At 38.3% G+C, this 16921-nt stretch overlaps 1 protein-coding gene across 1 annotated transcript in view; it reads left to right on the top strand.

The window, feature by feature from the left end:
- PLEKHA6 (pleckstrin homology domain containing A6) overlaps nt 1-16385 on the top strand; it is a 129816-nt gene extending 113431 nt beyond the window's left edge. Inside the window, 8 exon segments of the mRNA XM_032218571.1 lie at nt 3305-3434; nt 4624-4721; nt 6452-6637; nt 7391-7555; nt 8051-8184; nt 8740-8882; nt 11058-11178; nt 14370-16385. Coding sequence (XP_032074462.1) covers nt 3305-3434; nt 4624-4721; nt 6452-6637; nt 7391-7555; nt 8051-8184; nt 8740-8882; nt 11058-11170 — 969 coding nt within the window. The 3' untranslated portion in view covers nt 11171-11178; nt 14370-16385.
- The last annotated feature ends 536 nt before the right edge of the window (nt 16386-16921 follow it).

Raw genomic sequence — 16921 nt, 5'->3', positions numbered from 1 at the left:
CTGAATTGCACCTCTGTTCAGAACATAGTCTACGGACTTACAACCTGCTGGATGAAGCATCTTGGTGCTTTCCCAACAATTTTTGAAGGCCACATCTTCATGACCTTGCCTCCATCTCACCATTAATCTGCTCTGAAGCAGTTTTGTGCTGTCTTTAACTGTTCAAATTTGGAAGTAATATTTTCTTTTCTTGAGTATCTTAAGGACAAGCCATGATACAATCAGGGACAGCCATCTTTGCAGCTCCACTTTGTCTGGGTGAATCTGCTGTGGAAACATCCCTTACCTCTCCAATTGTGACCATGGCATCTCTCGACCCATTTTGTCTTTGACTATGACCAAGCTTTGGCTGGCTTTTTTTTCATGTAAACTATTTGATGTGTATGCGTTTGTGTGCTGGGTAAATAATAAATTAGAGTAAAAAAAGACTATGCGAGATACACAACTGCACATACATGGGCACATACACTCTGTGAAAGGGGATTGGAAGTGGATGGGTCAAACATAATTCAGGAGTGTTATTGGCTTCAGGGGGGGGGGGGGGAAAGCAAAGAAAGACTTGCAGCCGTAATAGAACTGAGAACAGTTTGGGCTGCCTCTGATTTGTATTTTAAATGAGTTATTCTGAACATTCAGGCAGACTTTTGTGGAGGTATGTTATTTGACATAGGTATATCCATTTTCTATTTATTTGACATGATTGTCAGTCTCTCATGAGAATGACAGTCAAATGGAACAAGCTCTTAGAAGAGGAAGTCATTGGATTGAGCCAAAAGATGTGGAGAGTCAGATAGCTTACTTCTTCGTCAATACAAAAATTATACAGAAATTGATAGACCAATGTACTCAACCTCAGCAGCTTTAAAATGTGTGGGTTTCAACTCCCAGAATTCCCCCAGATAGCATGCTGACTGGGGGAATTCTAGGTGTTCAAGCCCACACATCTTAAAGCTGCTGAGATCAATTAACACTGTGATAGTCCATGTCTTTTCTTTTGTTTTAGACTGATAGATACATTAGAACAAGCCAAAAGGTTTTAGTTAAATGTCTAGATTCAGTGGAAGCATCTTGTTGAGCTACTCATCAAAATTAAACTCCTTCCCTGAAACAGTCATCATCCCTAGTTCCACTCATGTGCTATCCCTATACTTGTGTGGAACATCACTTTTTTATGTTGCTAAAACCTATTGACCTCAGTGTTTATGAATAAACAATAGGTCTTTTGTCTACATCAGCCATGTCTTCAGATTCTGTTTTGCATTGTCTGGTGAAGCAGCAGATTGTGCTGACATTATAAAATATTTGTATTTTGAAGAATGTGTCTCAAAAGGGATGCATATTTTGAAATGGCAGATATTTTTTGAAGCAAGTGAAAGTCATGTCATCATATTATGTACATTATTTATCAAGTGACACCTGGCTAACGGTAGTATTCTTTGGATTGGTACTGGGTTGGTCACCAAGGAGAAGGCTGTTCATTTTGGCTCCTGAGATTTTGGTGCTCAGATGCAGGTCGCTATCCTGTTTTAACATCTGTCCTTATATGTATCTGTGTCTCACTAATTCTCTTTTCCTTCACATTCTCACAGTTTCTTTGCTCTTACTCCGAATGCTTCTTGATTTCCTCTCCACTCCAGGAGCCTGGTCCACCTCGACCTCCCCTCCCCAAATCATATGTGCCCTTGGAATCTCCTCCGACTATCCCTCCACTTCCTTCTGAAAGCCGTCTCTGGCAATATCCTAACTCCCCTTCCTGGCAGGAAAGCAGCGAGGCGAAGAGGGGACAGGTATCAAAATGGAATCTGAGATCTAGAGGCATAGTCTATCCTTTGCTACTTTCACCAGGCAGTGGGGCCAAAGAGAGGGCGGGCAAGGGAAACCCTATGTCTAACAGTAATCTTTCTTGCTCATGATATCTGTTGTGTCTTTAAGCTTATAATGGATAAAGGTAGTTCCACATGAAGTACTTTTTTCTACAAGTAGATCAAGTCCAGGTGTGGAAATTGTTTAGCAAATAGTTGGCCTTTTTGGGAATGAAAAGCATTGCTGGATTATGTAATCATGGATGAAGATAGGTAGGTTTTCAAAACAGACATGTAAGCTAGAAACCCAAAATGGGGAGGAGGGAGAAATTAAATCATGTTACCAGAGAATTTGCTGTATTGGGACACCTCCATCCCACATCTGCAGCAGAGAAAGGAGGTTGCATGTTTTTGAAAAAAAATTCAAAGATATTACTTAACCAGAAACAGCAAGCACTATGAAAACAGTTTGGTCTAGTGGTTAAGGTCCTGCCTAGCCATGGAAGTCAGCTGGGTGATCTTTCAGCCCAGCTCACCTCACAGGGTTGTTGTGATGGGAAAAATAGGAGGAAGGTGTGTGTGATATGTCTGCCACCTTGAGTTATTTCTAAAAATAATAAAGGCAGAAGATGATAGATGGATGGACGGATGGATGGATAGATGGATGGATGGATGGATGGATGGATGGATGAATGGATGGATGGATGGATGGATGGATGGATGGATGGACAATCTGCCTCCATCGCATCAACATCACACAAAAATCTAAGTTATTGCAGCAAAAATAAGATGAGATATGACTATAAGAAGTTTAAAACCCTTTTTTACCGCACATTAAGCCCCTGTGAAAGTCATAGAAGTGGTATTGAAATGAAGTAGAAGAAAATGGACTTCTAAGTATCCACAACAGTGAATCTTTTCTGCAGAGTATTCCTCTTCTCCAAGTAGTTGCTATTTTTGTTTTCTAATTAAGAGCAATATAATTTCTTCAACTATCCTGTTCTGGTGTGGTTTCTAGTTTCCATTTATAGAAGTAGAGAACAGGTGGCAATTTATCTCATGAGCTTTATTCTCCAATGTATATCCAGCTGGCCATTTCTAATTCCTAGGGGAATCTTCTAGGAATAGAAATCCTTGCCTTTCCTGGATATTTTACCTTCACTTGAACAAAATGTGTGTTAATGAAGTAAGCATTTGCCCCATTTTTTCTTCATGATTGTTTGAATTGTTTTGGAACAGAGAAGAAAAAAAAACTTACAGAGATGTTTCTGATTCTTCTTTCAATATGTTCATTCTTGTTAACATTCTATTCTTGTTGCCTATTTTTCTTCTTCTCTGTTTTAACTCTTTGTTACCCATGTATAATCAGAACTATGAGCTAAGTGGCCATATAAATTCCTTAAACAAAAACAAACAAACCTTCAGGGCAGTAACAGATATCTATAGGCATTTCTCTTCAGCAAGACCAGACATTTTTCAAAGATAATATATTTTCCCCACAGTCAAAGTCCAGCTTTGAGCAGAGCAAGAAGGACCATCACCGGGCATCAGCCTCACATTCAACAGTGGAGGCTGGTCTCTTGCAGTCAAGACAGGATCAAGATGCTGATAAGCAAGTGGCACTCAACAAAGGTACCTTTAAATTGCATGTATTAAGAAAATCCATTTGGTTGCCAATTTTATTTTCTTTGCCAGCTCCAAAAGTCAGGCTAGCTTGGGATGGTGGGAGCTGTAGTCTGGTGTTTAAAAGAGTAGAGATTGGGGATAACTGGTATAAAGTTTGTATCTCTTAATTCAGGAAAGGTAGGTTTTAAAGACCATAATATATAGAAATACATTACAGTAAAGCAGTTTATCCCTAAATTTGTTTCTTCAGAATAATATAACTTGACAGTATACCAAGCCAGTATACAACATCACATGCAGACAGAGTTCACACACATGCCAACCTTAGCATGCTGTATGAGCCTAGTCGTTCTTTAGCCATGGTTTATATAACTATCAACCCATCCATTTGGGCTTATTAAGCAATCAATGGTAAATCCAGGTTGCAATATGCAAACCCATCCATAGACTTTCACTATGGGAAAAAACCTGATACTCAAAGGGTTATTGTCTTAATAAGCTTGTAGGCCTGTTTGGTCTCATTCAGTAAGGCTCTTCTGAAATGATTTTAGCAAGAAAGTAGTTCTTGTTCCTTTCTTATCCTAAATAACTTTTCGGATTACCTGTCCCAAGGATGGATGGATGGATGGATGGATGGATGGATGGATGGATGGATGGATGGATAGATGGATGGACAGATCCATCCAACCACCCATCCATCCATATCTATCATGTGTCCCATTGATTTGGTGATGGCCACCCATCTAACTGTTATAAGTCTATGTGGCTAACAATGAATTAAGACTAACACACACACACACACACAAACGAATATTGCAGCAGAAATTATAATAACAGTCAATGTAATATTCCAGACTCCAAATAAATCTCCCCATTTTACAATAGATAATGAGCAAATGATAACAGTCAAACCAACCAACAGAGCTTGCTAACACAAGTGTTGGGGTAGAATAAGGCTAGAGCCCAGGCAAGAGTGTGGGTGTTTGGGAGAGTGCTTCCCTGGAGAATCCTAAGTTTTTATTCTAATTGTTGGGGGCGTCTGTTTTTTCTGTTTTATGAGCCAACCATAGTTGTGGTTACAATATGAATGGGTGTAAAAGTCATTTAAAATAAATGCTTTCTATTTATGTATGGCCACTACCAGAATCTTCCATCTTCTTGTTAATATCTTTGCTTTTCTTTACCTCCTGGACAGTTGGTATTGTTCCTCCAAGAACTAAGTCACCAATGGATGATGAGCTCTCACCAACATCAGGTGTGGTGAGGAGGAGTGCCAACGGGCGGGATTCTCGGGTAAGGGTGAATTCTGCCATCATTTCAATATTCTGTTTATCCATTTTTAATAATATTAATTACTCTGCAGGAAATAGTGCTGAATAATACAATAAATAAAAGCCAGCAATGAAATTATACAACAAATCAGAAAACAATACAATCAAGTGATCAATGAAAAGAAATATCAAATTAAATTTTAAAAATCAGCCCCCAAACTAAAAGCTATAATCAGATTTTTTTTTTAAAAAAACCCTCTTAAATAATGTATCAGCAAAATTTTACTAAAATTAAAAAATCTATTTCCTATGGGGATGAAAAGGTATTTTGCTTGGTACCAAAAGGGGAAAAAAGTTTATTATATAAGACAGGGTTTCCCAACCTTGGCAACTTTAAGACATATGGACTTCAGCTTCCAGAATTCTGGAATATGAAGTCTACACATCTTAATTTTTATGGTTGGGAAAGTTAACCATTGAAAAGCAAGCAAGGGAGATCAGCAGAAGTATCAGCATCCTAATTGATGTCAGTGTCCTCATCAATTATAGATAATAATGTCTGTATGATAAGGCTAAAATTTCTCCACTTTGACAGGGAAAGATTATATTCTTCCTATTTTACTGACAGTTCAGTGAGTCTGGAGGAAAGTGATGAGAACGGTTAATCCAGGATTGCCTGGAAGAGTGAGTTAAATGTGTGACCAGAAGGCCTCTAGTTTCCTTAGCCACCACTCTAAATCAACTTTTCTAACTGGAGCACAATTGTATTGAGATCTCAGGAAGGTTTCCTATACCAACAGTTTTACCTGAACTCCCAGAAATATTTTAGCCCTGTCCTGCAAGGTTCTTCACCACTAACATTCCCACAATCCTCCTCACAACCTATGAAGCAATTAGCACTCCCTCCAGGTGATCAACAGGAGATGCAAAACCCAGCTTCCAGCCAGCACCTGCTTTTATACAGTAATTGCGTCACTGCATTTATTTTCATAGAACAACAATGAGTCCATTTGAAAATCAGGATGAAATAATATGACACCATGACTTCAACTCAGTATAGAAAACAACTGACTTCGAAATGCACAGTGAAAGGGCATCAAGGCACTTCTGGGAGGTGGGAGAACTGAGGACCCTGGGTGGGATGAAGTGGGTGTTCCAGACAATGGGAAATTGCCATCTTGATAGTGAGATGTTAACAACTAATCTACTTTGTGGAATTTCCTCCTGGATTGACAAAAATGGGAAGCTCTTGGACACAGCATTTGTCTTTTCTTCTGAAGTTTCCATTGTAAACTAAATTAGTACAGTATTTCCCACCAAAAAACACAATTGTCATAAACTCATAAATACTGTACTGTATTATTAGATTTATATCCCATCTTTATATATATCATATCTTATTATATCAAAATCATTTCATATAATCATACCATGCAGAAAAAAAATAACTGTATTGTTCTAGTTTCAAAATTTTGTAAACTTCTTACTGCATTTGCTATCGTGCTCCAGCACACTTTGCCAAACTCCTCTTCCCATAAACTGTTTTATTAACAGCTATTCATCTTTTGATTCAAAAGCTGGGCTACTCTACTGAGCTATTTCCCATCTTCTAACAGAAATGTTAACAACATAAATATGTTGTTATCAGGATATTTTCTGTCCTAAATCTACCTGCCCTTAGAAAAAAAAACACCAAGATTTTGATGAAACCAAACGCCTGTGTAACCACCATGGTCCTGTGTCCTCCCTTAGGACAGGCCAAAGAGTGCTGTGTTTTCCAATGAGATGAAAGCAAAGATGAGTGTGGAGGAACAAATTGATCGCATGAAACGCCATCAAAGCAGTTCTATGAAGGAAAAGAGACGGAGCTTGCAACTTCCAGCCAATCAGCAACAGACCGATAGCCCTCTCTCAAAAGCACCAGCCTCTTATAAAGTGGTAATAAATTTATTTTATTAGTGAAAATTAATCTTCATCTTGTAAACCATTCAGACATACTTCAGTATTAGTATTTTCCTGAGAAAAAAATGGTCAAACCCTTGTTTCATTGAAGTTAAGAACTGGGCTGAATAATAGGACAGCCAAATATTCCTAAATTCTGTAACAATTACTAGGAGGCAGTAATTTATTCGTACAAGCTGAGTCTGCAGTGGTAAATCTGTATATTAATTGTGCAGTCCAACTGGAGTTTGAAATCCATATGATTGAATCTCTGCTTCATTCCACCCCTTCCCCATGAAATATTCCTTTGCACAGCAAATTAGCTGCTCTAAAATTTTCTTTCTGACATCTGTTGTTCTTTCTGTAAAAACATTTCTTAATGATCTAGTATAGAAGAATAGTCATGGGAGATTGAGCCAGTGCAGTTCCAAGTTGATCAAAACTACCAAGTGATCTGCCAAGCTAGAAATAATATTGGCAATGAATGAAGGCAAATATACATGTTCCAGGATAATGTTGCAGCATCCAATCTGGATTCGTCACTGGGACTAGAGATCTAATTTTCCAGGCTTTCAGACGCATGCTGGAACCAATCCTCAGTGAACTTCTCTCTCAAACATTCTGGTGTGAAAGACTTTTCCAAATGATGGACTCTATCCCAAGTCTAAAAGCTCCGAAGACTAAACCTCTGGTCCCAATGATTGGATCCTGCAATATTGACAATATCTTAAATGGTCTATTTTGCTCTAGGTTCGCAGGCATCGCAGTATCCATGAAGTGGATATATCTGATCTGGAGGCAGCATTGCGCTCTGAAGATTCTGGCAAGATGTATGAAAGCCCCCGAGATGAGATTGCTCGCCTGCGCAAAATGGAGCTGGAGCCTGAGCATTATGATGTGGACATCAGCAAGGAGGTGAAACACATTATTGATCTGAATCTCAGCACATCAAAAGTGCAAACTGCCTCTTTCCCAATAATGTACACTGTGATCTAGTTGCCTTCTGTGAAACTCAAAGGGTCTGTGTGGTTGGAGCTGAGAGTTTCACTAGTCTGTTACAGATACAGAACAGGCCCAATGAAAAGTCATGCAGGTGCAGGAGAGGAACTAAAAATCCTGAACTTTGTATTTATGAAAAGCTTGGAATGTTTGATTATAATACAGCTCTAGGAATTTTAGATCACAGATGCTTTGAGCATGATCTGAAATATACATTCTGGAATGTATAAAATAATGATTATGTTGGATAGTAGGAAAAGGATAGACCAGACTAGACTAGATTAGACAAGACTAGACTAGATGTTAGGGTAGGGTAGGGTAGGGTAGGGTAGGGTAGAATATAGTACTAGGTGAAACATTTAACAAGCCATTCATAATCATTGCCACTTACTGGCTGTTTTTGTCACTCAGCTTTCCACTCCAGATAAAGTCCTCATTCCAGAAAGGTATATTGAGTTGGAACCTGATACTCCACTGAGCCCTGAGGAGATGAAGGAGAAACAAAAGAAAGTGGAAAGGATAAAAACATTGATTGCTAAATCCAGGTGCAGTGCTACTTTTGACTTTCCTATGTGTCATTTAGTCATTGAGCATGATTTTTTAAAATTTCATTTTGGAATATTTTACCCTTGATTTGGAAGCTATACATTTGGTTTTGCTGCTTATTAACAGCACTTTCCAGTAGCCTCTTAATATTCAGAAGTTACTAATGTTATATAGATTTCATTCTGTGTTCTTCTTTCTCTTTGGTGCCTTGTCTGTACATCTAGACTTGCTGAATATGCCTCATAGCAACTCCAATCTATAGTAGATAGGAAAAATAATTTACTAGTATCTAAATATTTATGCCCCCAAAATTCCCTCACTAGAAAATGAACAAAAATATTACTTTTGTAAAGGAAAAGTGATGGTGTTTGCAGCTTCAAAGATAACTAACAGTAGACAGTAAATGGCCATTTGTGTTTTATAGAGAAATGTTAAAAATTATATTAAATAAATAGGATGTTTCACATCTGTTTCCATTTTATTTTTTTGATCTTGTAGTTTTGAGTGTTGGGTGTGCCTTCTGGTTGAAATAACTTGTGTGTTCTCTCTGGCAGCATGCAGAATGTCATCCCCCTCAGCGAGGGAGAAATAGAATTGGCCCAGGACTCAGAGACTCAGTTACAGGAGCAGGAAAAGCGAATTGAGATCTCCTGTGCTTTAGCTACAGAAGCCTCCCGACGAGGCCGCATGCTGTCTGGTAAGATAAAATGCTGTGCAGCACTATCAGAAGATTAGGCAATGAAGCATCTCAGTCCCAATAAGAGCAAAGCTTTTGCTTCCATTGATGAACTTGGCAAGAAGTTGTTGCTTCAGTATTTAAGTGTAGTGATATTGGATATTATAGCAAAACAAATATCTAGCCTCCAAAATAAATTAAATTTGAATAAAATTATTTATAAAAGATAGAAAATTGTCATAAGAAGCCAACTGTACTGTTGTATTATTTTCATTTTCTTTTGAGGTCAATGAGTCAAGAGGCATTTTTCCATCACTGATATCAATTTCCAGAAAATGTAAATCAATGAATTAGTCTGATTTGTTAAATAGCACATACAGTTTCAAGCCTTTGACTGAATGGCAATGTTTTCTCCTCTAATTTTTACTCCAAAGAAAAGCAACTCCAACTACTTAATACCTTCTTACTATAGGTCAGCAGCAGACAAGTTTTCCATAGAGACCTGAACATTTTAAGGGACTTTTTTAATATATAAATTTTATTAATTTTCTATTAATTACATATTAATTCAATTAATTACATTTCTTAGTGCTTAATAAATATCATGTTTCCTGGGTAGTTAATTTGCATAGCAATACAAATTCTATTCTTAATCACCACCCTTTTTTCCAACCACTGGCACTTTTCAAAGGTTAAAGGAATGATTGAACACATTGAATGTGGACTGTTGTGTTGTTTTATTTTATTTACAGTAGGAGTAAGGATTTTTTTCAAAAAGTAGAATCTGTCTGTTAATTTTAAAAAGGCCACAAAATGTTGTCAATATGAGGCATAGCGAGTTGTACAAATGAGAATTACGTGCAGTCTATTGACCTCACACTCCTCTGCCTTAAGGTATTTGTAAGTAACAGCATTTTTGTGAATTGAATATACTACATGGCTGTCAATTTTGCAGGCTGCTCTATCTCATATCTTGTTAGTATCTAAACTGCAGAAATGAGGGTGCTGGATGAATTTGCTCTCCAGCCATTCCTTCTCCCTTATCAAGCCCAGCAAATTCTTCCGTTTACTGAGGAGCTGCAGGCAATGAAGGTGGCAAAAGGGATGCCGAGAGCAATGGGGTGAGAGTGGGGAGGATAAATGAAACCGGTCATTATGCCCAGTTTGGAAGAAATATGCATCTTAGTTTTATTGCATCTGTACATTAACATCTGCCAGCTCTCTTCACAGTTACTTTTAGGGGAAGAGAGGGTAAAGATCCTACTGAATATTCTATGATATATTGGTATCATAGGACACTCACCATTTCCAGAAGACATGCACAAATATGTTAAAGCTCTATGAATAGCAGAACAGAGCTTCAGAGTGAATGGGACCATATCATTCATGTGGGATATGGGGGATTATTTTTGTTTTTAAGAATTAGTTTTCTAATGTTTCTCACCGCCTGCTGCCAATTACCTCCAATAGACCGATTAGATCCCACAGATTAGGCCTCCTCTGAATTCCATCCGCTGGCCAATGCCGGCTGGCGACTACCCGGAGGAGAGCCTTCTCTGTGGCTGCTCCGACCCTCTGGAACGATCTCCCCATGGAGATTCGAACCCTCACCACCCTCCAGGCCTTCCGCAAAGCCCTTAAAACCTGGCTGTTCCGACAGGCCTGGGGCTAAAGAGCTTTTGCCCCTCCCTCGAATGGTATGGTTGTTGTGTGCTTTTAAATTGTGTATTGTTTTGTTTGTCTTTTTATCCCTTATCTGTATCCCCTTCCCTGACTTGGATTGTGAGCCGCCCTGAGTCTCCTCCGGGGAAAAGGGCGGCATATAAGTGCAATAAATTCAATTCAATTCAATTCAACTACTAAATGGCAAGAAATGGGGCCTTCCATTTTAGCAATTATGGTCAAAGGGCCATAATTCCACCTGGAATTTGGCACACAGCCTGACTCCATAGTTTAACCTGAGGGATCTATTTGTAGTTTAACCTCATGGGATCTATTTGTAGGTAATGCAGTACAGCCATTTTCTACTGCTGTGCGATTTTTTAAATTGTGTTTCCTTTTCTTTCTTTTTTGATCCATGTTTGCTCAATGGATTGTGTTTCTTTGCCTTTGTTTTCTCCGCCCTCCACTTCCCCATTCCCCGCTGTCTGAAGCTCCGTATATTATTCAGGCTCTATTTCCATTTTTTGTTTTCAGCTCAATGTGCTACCCCGAGCCCTCCCACTTCCCCAGCTTCCCTGACTCCACCGACCAAGTCCCTCTCGTCTGACTCATCCCAGAGCACCGACAGTCATTTTATGCGTGTCTGAACTTTAAAGTAAGCACTTTTTGTATTATACTTCCATCTCGTTTCATGTGTATTCATGAAGAAAAGAAATGGTAGGCTTCTTTTTCAACAGAGTTTCATCTTTTCATCAAACCCACCCCTCCACCAATATCCATCAAGCTAACCCTTTCTTCTTTGCACATAAGCCCAGTCTCCTATGGAATGCTTGCAGAGACATATCAGTGAAAAGTTGACACATCCTTTTCTGGATTTACTAGGACAAAGTAGCCTAATTTCATCGTTTGTTTCACTTACATCAATTTAGAGCAACATTACAGCAAGTCTTCTAAACTGAACATAGTGCTATAACTTAGAGGATATTAGCTGTTGTCAAGAAGCCCTGGTTTACATCTCATTTCAATCATAAGCTCTCTAGGTCATTGGTATTTTTCTTTGATTTTCTTAAAACCAAAAGTTAGTTTGGAGATGATGAATTTAAGCAGAATAGTCAGAGATTCAGACTTAAAAAAGAAAGGTGGAATTGTGGTGTCAAAGTAAGGAGTTACTTCACGAGCTAGTTAAAAACAGGTAATATATTCCCCCCTTTTTATTCACCGCCTTGTTAGATTCTTGTGGGTTAAAGTTAGATTAAAGATGCTCATAATGACATTTTATCTAATGGAGATGTGCATGGTTCAAAAACAATGAAGAGATCCTTCAGTTCACGTAAAAGCAGAAACACAGCACTTCTATGAAGTAGCAGGTATTTTTCAGGCTTCACTAACTGAACTCCATCTGTTAAAATAGCTTTGTCTTTAACATGATTCTCAAAGCATCTGCATCAGTTTTCAGATCCATGCAGAAGCTTAAAGAAAGGCAGGCAACTTTAAGGAGATGCTGGGGTCAAGCACCTAAATGTTTCAAAGCAGGTTTTATGAATCATTTTGAAAGCATGCACAATCCAGCTGTCAAGTTTGAGCCTATAGTTTCAGATCCAGTCCCCAGTTTGAATTATGGCAATGATATTCCTAGCCCATTCCATACTATATTTCATTTATTTTTCAATGTATATGTCCACTAATCTCACAAGAAGTGACAACATGTCAGTAACACTCAACTTAAAAAGTTTTAAAATGCATAAAATATACCAGAGAATTGGATTAGCAAGGGACCCACCTCAAGATTTCACCAGTCCTCAGAGACTCCCAGGCCAGATGACATAGCCAGACTTTGAGGGACTACAAAGCTAATATATATATTTTTACAAACAGAATCTATTCACATAGATCATTAAGAATAGTATGTCTAACCTGAAAAAAGTACATTCAAAGGAGAATCTAATGGAAGAAAAAGGTCTAATATTAATCTTCCCAGAAATGTATGTCCTTGTTTCTGTTTGCATATGTAAACATCTGTCATCAAGTTCTAGTTGAAGATAGCTTCCATTCACACATATCTCCTCTTTACATTCCATGAATTCTCCAATCAAATCTGCTACTTATGAGCATTCAAAATAATGTTGCAGTATTTTTTCTGATCATTCATTAGATATAATATGACCAAAGTATCTTATAATAATCAATTCCATTTTTGCCATCCCAGCTGTCAAGTACCATTTTCAGTTCAGAGATGTTCCTATGATTCCTCTGAAAATTTGCCTTTGAACATGTTGTGAAAAGCCAAAAAATGATTCAAGAGGCTTCCAGGTGTCTCTTATTATATATTTGGTTCCTGATCCAACATTTGGGGAAAGTATATATAATCAAAAGCATTCTTAGTCTTTGAGCCATGGTGGTGCAGTGGTTAGAATGCAGTACTGCAGGCTACTTCTGCTGACTGACAGCTGCCTGCAATTTAGCAGTTCAAATCTCACTAGGCTCAAGGTTGACTCAGCCTTCCATCCTTCCAAGGTGGGTAAAATGAAGACCCAGATTTTTGGGGGCAATATGCTGACTCTTTAAACTGCTTAGACAAGGCTGTAAAGCAGTATGAAGCAGTATATAAGTCTAAGTGCTATTGCTGGTCAAAACTGGTATCTGCCATCTTGTTATGATTTTTCTATGACTTTCAAAATGTGCATGTATATAGGGCATATATATGCAAAACTGCCATATTTTGGACAATATAGCTATAAAAATAAGCTATTTTTGTTAGTTAATCTACTCTGTTCCCAACAATTATTTCTGGTTTTAAATAATTGAAAGAAATAATTGAAAAATTGCATTAATGATTTCCTTTTTATGCTCCAAGTTCATAATTTAAGCTGTGACTTTATGCACATATAGCTATCTTTGCCGCCATAAAAGGGATATTTCAAGTAAGAGTCCTCACGATAGTTCTGTCAGTCCAACTGTCTTCTATGATTGGTAATGTGGAAGGTAGTCCAAATGTTATTTGAGCACTGGGTTTCTGTGTTTTTAAAGACCTTGGGGATTGAATTGGGGTGACAATGTTGGAATGTTGCAGTATCCAAAACAGGCTTTGGCCCATTCAACTCCAGTTCCATTGAAGAGATAATAAGAGTTTAATTTCCAGTCCTTTACAAGGGCCAGTAAACATTTCCATTGTGGTCAGAATAGTAAGAATAGAATACTGCTCTAGTGATCCTTCACTGTCACAAAGCTTTAAACAGAGATATAACCAAAGTAGATGAGTAAACTGAGATAGACTTTGGAAGGTAGATTTCTGCCCTGACATTTTCTACCATTTTTATTTTTCAAGATTCAAGGAAAGTAAGAGTACTCTCAGCAACAACCAAAGGGAATTCATTGAAAAATAATGCAGTCCCCATTCTTCTCTCCACCAGTTTTTCCAAGGGAAGGACAAATGCTTGTTTGCCTTTATCCACAGAGGTGGTCACAAGCTTTGTTTGGGCCTCTGGGCCATTAAAAAGTATTATTCTCCCTTCTCCACTTAAAAGCTAGACTTCTGTCTTCTGGTTAATGATGGTTGATTTGGGAGTGAGACTGACATTGGAAGAGATATAACCAGCAGTGGTGGCAGCACTTCCTTCAAATGCTGCCATATTCCTTCTGTGCCGTGTTATGGTTGTATTGGGGCCCCATGGTCGAGCTACCAATCTGGGCTGGCAAAGCTTAATGACCATTCAATATGTCAGCAAATTCCTTACCTATACATCTCAAAGTACCTTAGCTATGTTTATACTGCTGCCTGCAGGCTTCACCTTCAGTGATTATCACTAATTTTCTTTGTCTGTTCTCTTCCTCCTCTGGTCTCCCCAGCACAAGCCCTGGCTGCTGTGAATGCTATGAAGTTCAATGGAGCCACATTTTAACACATGAATTTGCCCTCTCAACTCTACTGCTTAATAATGTATACAACCATTCATGTGATTTGCCAACTATCTCCTGCAGTTGAACTGCAGAAACATTCAGGAAGGAAAGCTGCCTCTGAAGAGAACAAGTGTGCTTTTGTCTTTGCTCTGGTTCTCCTCCCACTGCTGCCAAAGCCTGTACCAAAACCTCTCAGATGCCTAGTCTATAAAAGCAATTAAAGAAGCAGCATCCAGGAGAAGTTCCATTCTGCAAGTTGGCTTCTTCAGCCCTGCAGGAAGTCTCAAGACAAAGGACCGGTGGCTAAAGCATCAGCAGAAGCATCAAATAATTTGAACTGAAAAAGGAAAGCAGCAGGGGAATGTACAATTTCCTATCCATTTCCTAAATTACTAACCTCCATCACTTATTTTTATTTTACTTTTTTCTCACTTTGAGGGAAGAGAAATATATAAATAATAGATTGTCATGGCAGCCAGAGACTTTATAACCACTTTATTGTTGAATTGAACAACATATTTTTCTTCCCCACACTTTGTTTCCATCTGCCAATCTAATTGGCTCTAGAAACTTTAATCTATGGAACTAAGCAACCCATGCATGGTCATGCTGCCTACACTTATATCTAAAAGAAAGGAGGGAACACCACTGAACTTTGTGGATACGGCAGATGAAGAAAACAGAAGGTTGTCAGTGAAAAAACAGAAGCAGTTTGGAATCTGCTAATTCTTTGGAATCTTGCAATGGCTGTGATATGTTGAAGAGTCCCCCCACTCACTTTTTCAAAGTTTACGAGGAAGATGGAATAGGAGGTATGTGCAATGTACGTGGACATGTAATAGAAGTGTGGATGAAAGAGGCAAAAGGGAAGGATGGTTACAAAAGAATTCAGTTTGATGGGATAAACCATTTTGTGTGTTTTAAGCTTACTGTGACTCGGAAGTGGGACTGGAAGGTGACATATTTATCCTCATACCAGAACCAATTCAAAATAGTGCCACTCAACTCTTGGTTCTCCGGGATATAAGTTGGAGCCAGAAAGAAAACTGTATGCTGTGAAGAGCTCAGCATAAAGAAACTAATGAAATAGTAAGGCTGCAAGAGAAATGGAAATGTGTCTGAACTTGACTAAAGCAAGCTATGAGTTGATTCCATAATATGTGTAAATCAATTCTCTCCTATTTATCATTGGGAGGAGAAAGTGAGGCTTCTTCAATTTCTGCCATTTGTAGCATTTCTCTCAACTTTAGAATAACAAAACAACATTTGCTTTGAAGTAGAATTCTCTCACTTTCTAACACAGTGCGTTTCATCCAGCTCTATCCAAGCTATAGCTGTAATAACAATGGCTGATGATTTTTCAGAGGAGCTAAGCTCCTACATCAAAAGTGCAAGTCCTTTACTGTATTTGCTTCTATCAGCATCTGAAAGGTGGCTGCTTCCCCAAATGAGTCCTCATTTTTTTCCCTAAAGAAATTGTGAAAATAACTCAGAAGGACAGGACAGAGGAGAGTTACTGTGCAGAAAAAGGACTTGGGAAATTTACTCTTGTCAAGTACAGAAAGTACCAAGATGTCCTAACTTATATTATGCTAGATCAAAGATCTAACTTTGACCTTTTCCAAACTGCAGTTGTACACTAAAAGGTTTATACATGGGGAATGCTGAACTGAATACCATTTAAAGCTAAGATGACTGTACCTCTTTAATAATAATCAGACTCTGCATTAAACCTTGCAACACCTCATAATCAGAATTCCATACAGTTGAACTTGGGCACAGACAGGACTTTTCACCCAACGTAGTGTTTTTGAAAACAATCTGTTTTATTAATACATGGATCAAAATATAATTGGATGATCATGTTGCCCACACATTTATTTCAAAGGCTACCAAAATTGATCATGCCTAATATAAAGCCAACTAGAATCGATGTTATGGAAGCGAATAAAATTGTTCTAGTTATAGATCAGAATACAAAAAAAGAAAGCCAGCTAGCTTTTTTATAATCCTGACCTAGATTTTCAGTGAATTCACTGCCATGTTTTTAAAAATGCTACATTTCTTGCCCCGCCCCTAATATTTTGCTTCCTCAACTTACAACCACTGTTGAGCCCAAAATTTCTGTTGCTAAGTGAGACATTATTAAGTGAGTTTTGCCCCATTTTACAACCCTTCTTGCCACAGTTCTTGCAATTCTTAAGTTAGCAATATGGCTGGTAAGTGAATCTGGTTTTCCCATTGACTTTGCTTGTCAGAAGTTAATAAAAGATCACAGGACCCTGGGACACTGCATTCATCATAAATATGAGTCAGTTACCAAGTGTGTGAATTTGGATCATCATGGGGATACTGCAATGGCTGTAAATGTGAAAAATGGTCATAAGTCACTTTTTTCAGTGATGTTGTAACTTTGAACAGTCACTAAATGAACTGTTGTAAGTCGAGGATTACCTGTACTCAAAGGAGGATATACTAGTGAACAGGTGACACCTCAGACT

The sequence above is a fragment of the Thamnophis elegans genome, chromosome 5 (genome assembly GCF_009769535.1).
Source record: "Thamnophis elegans isolate rThaEle1 chromosome 5, rThaEle1.pri, whole genome shotgun sequence".
In the NCBI taxonomy this organism is placed as follows: Eukaryota; Metazoa; Chordata; class Lepidosauria; order Squamata; family Colubridae; genus Thamnophis; species Thamnophis elegans.
This window is presented reverse-complemented; position numbering and strand designations above follow the sequence as displayed.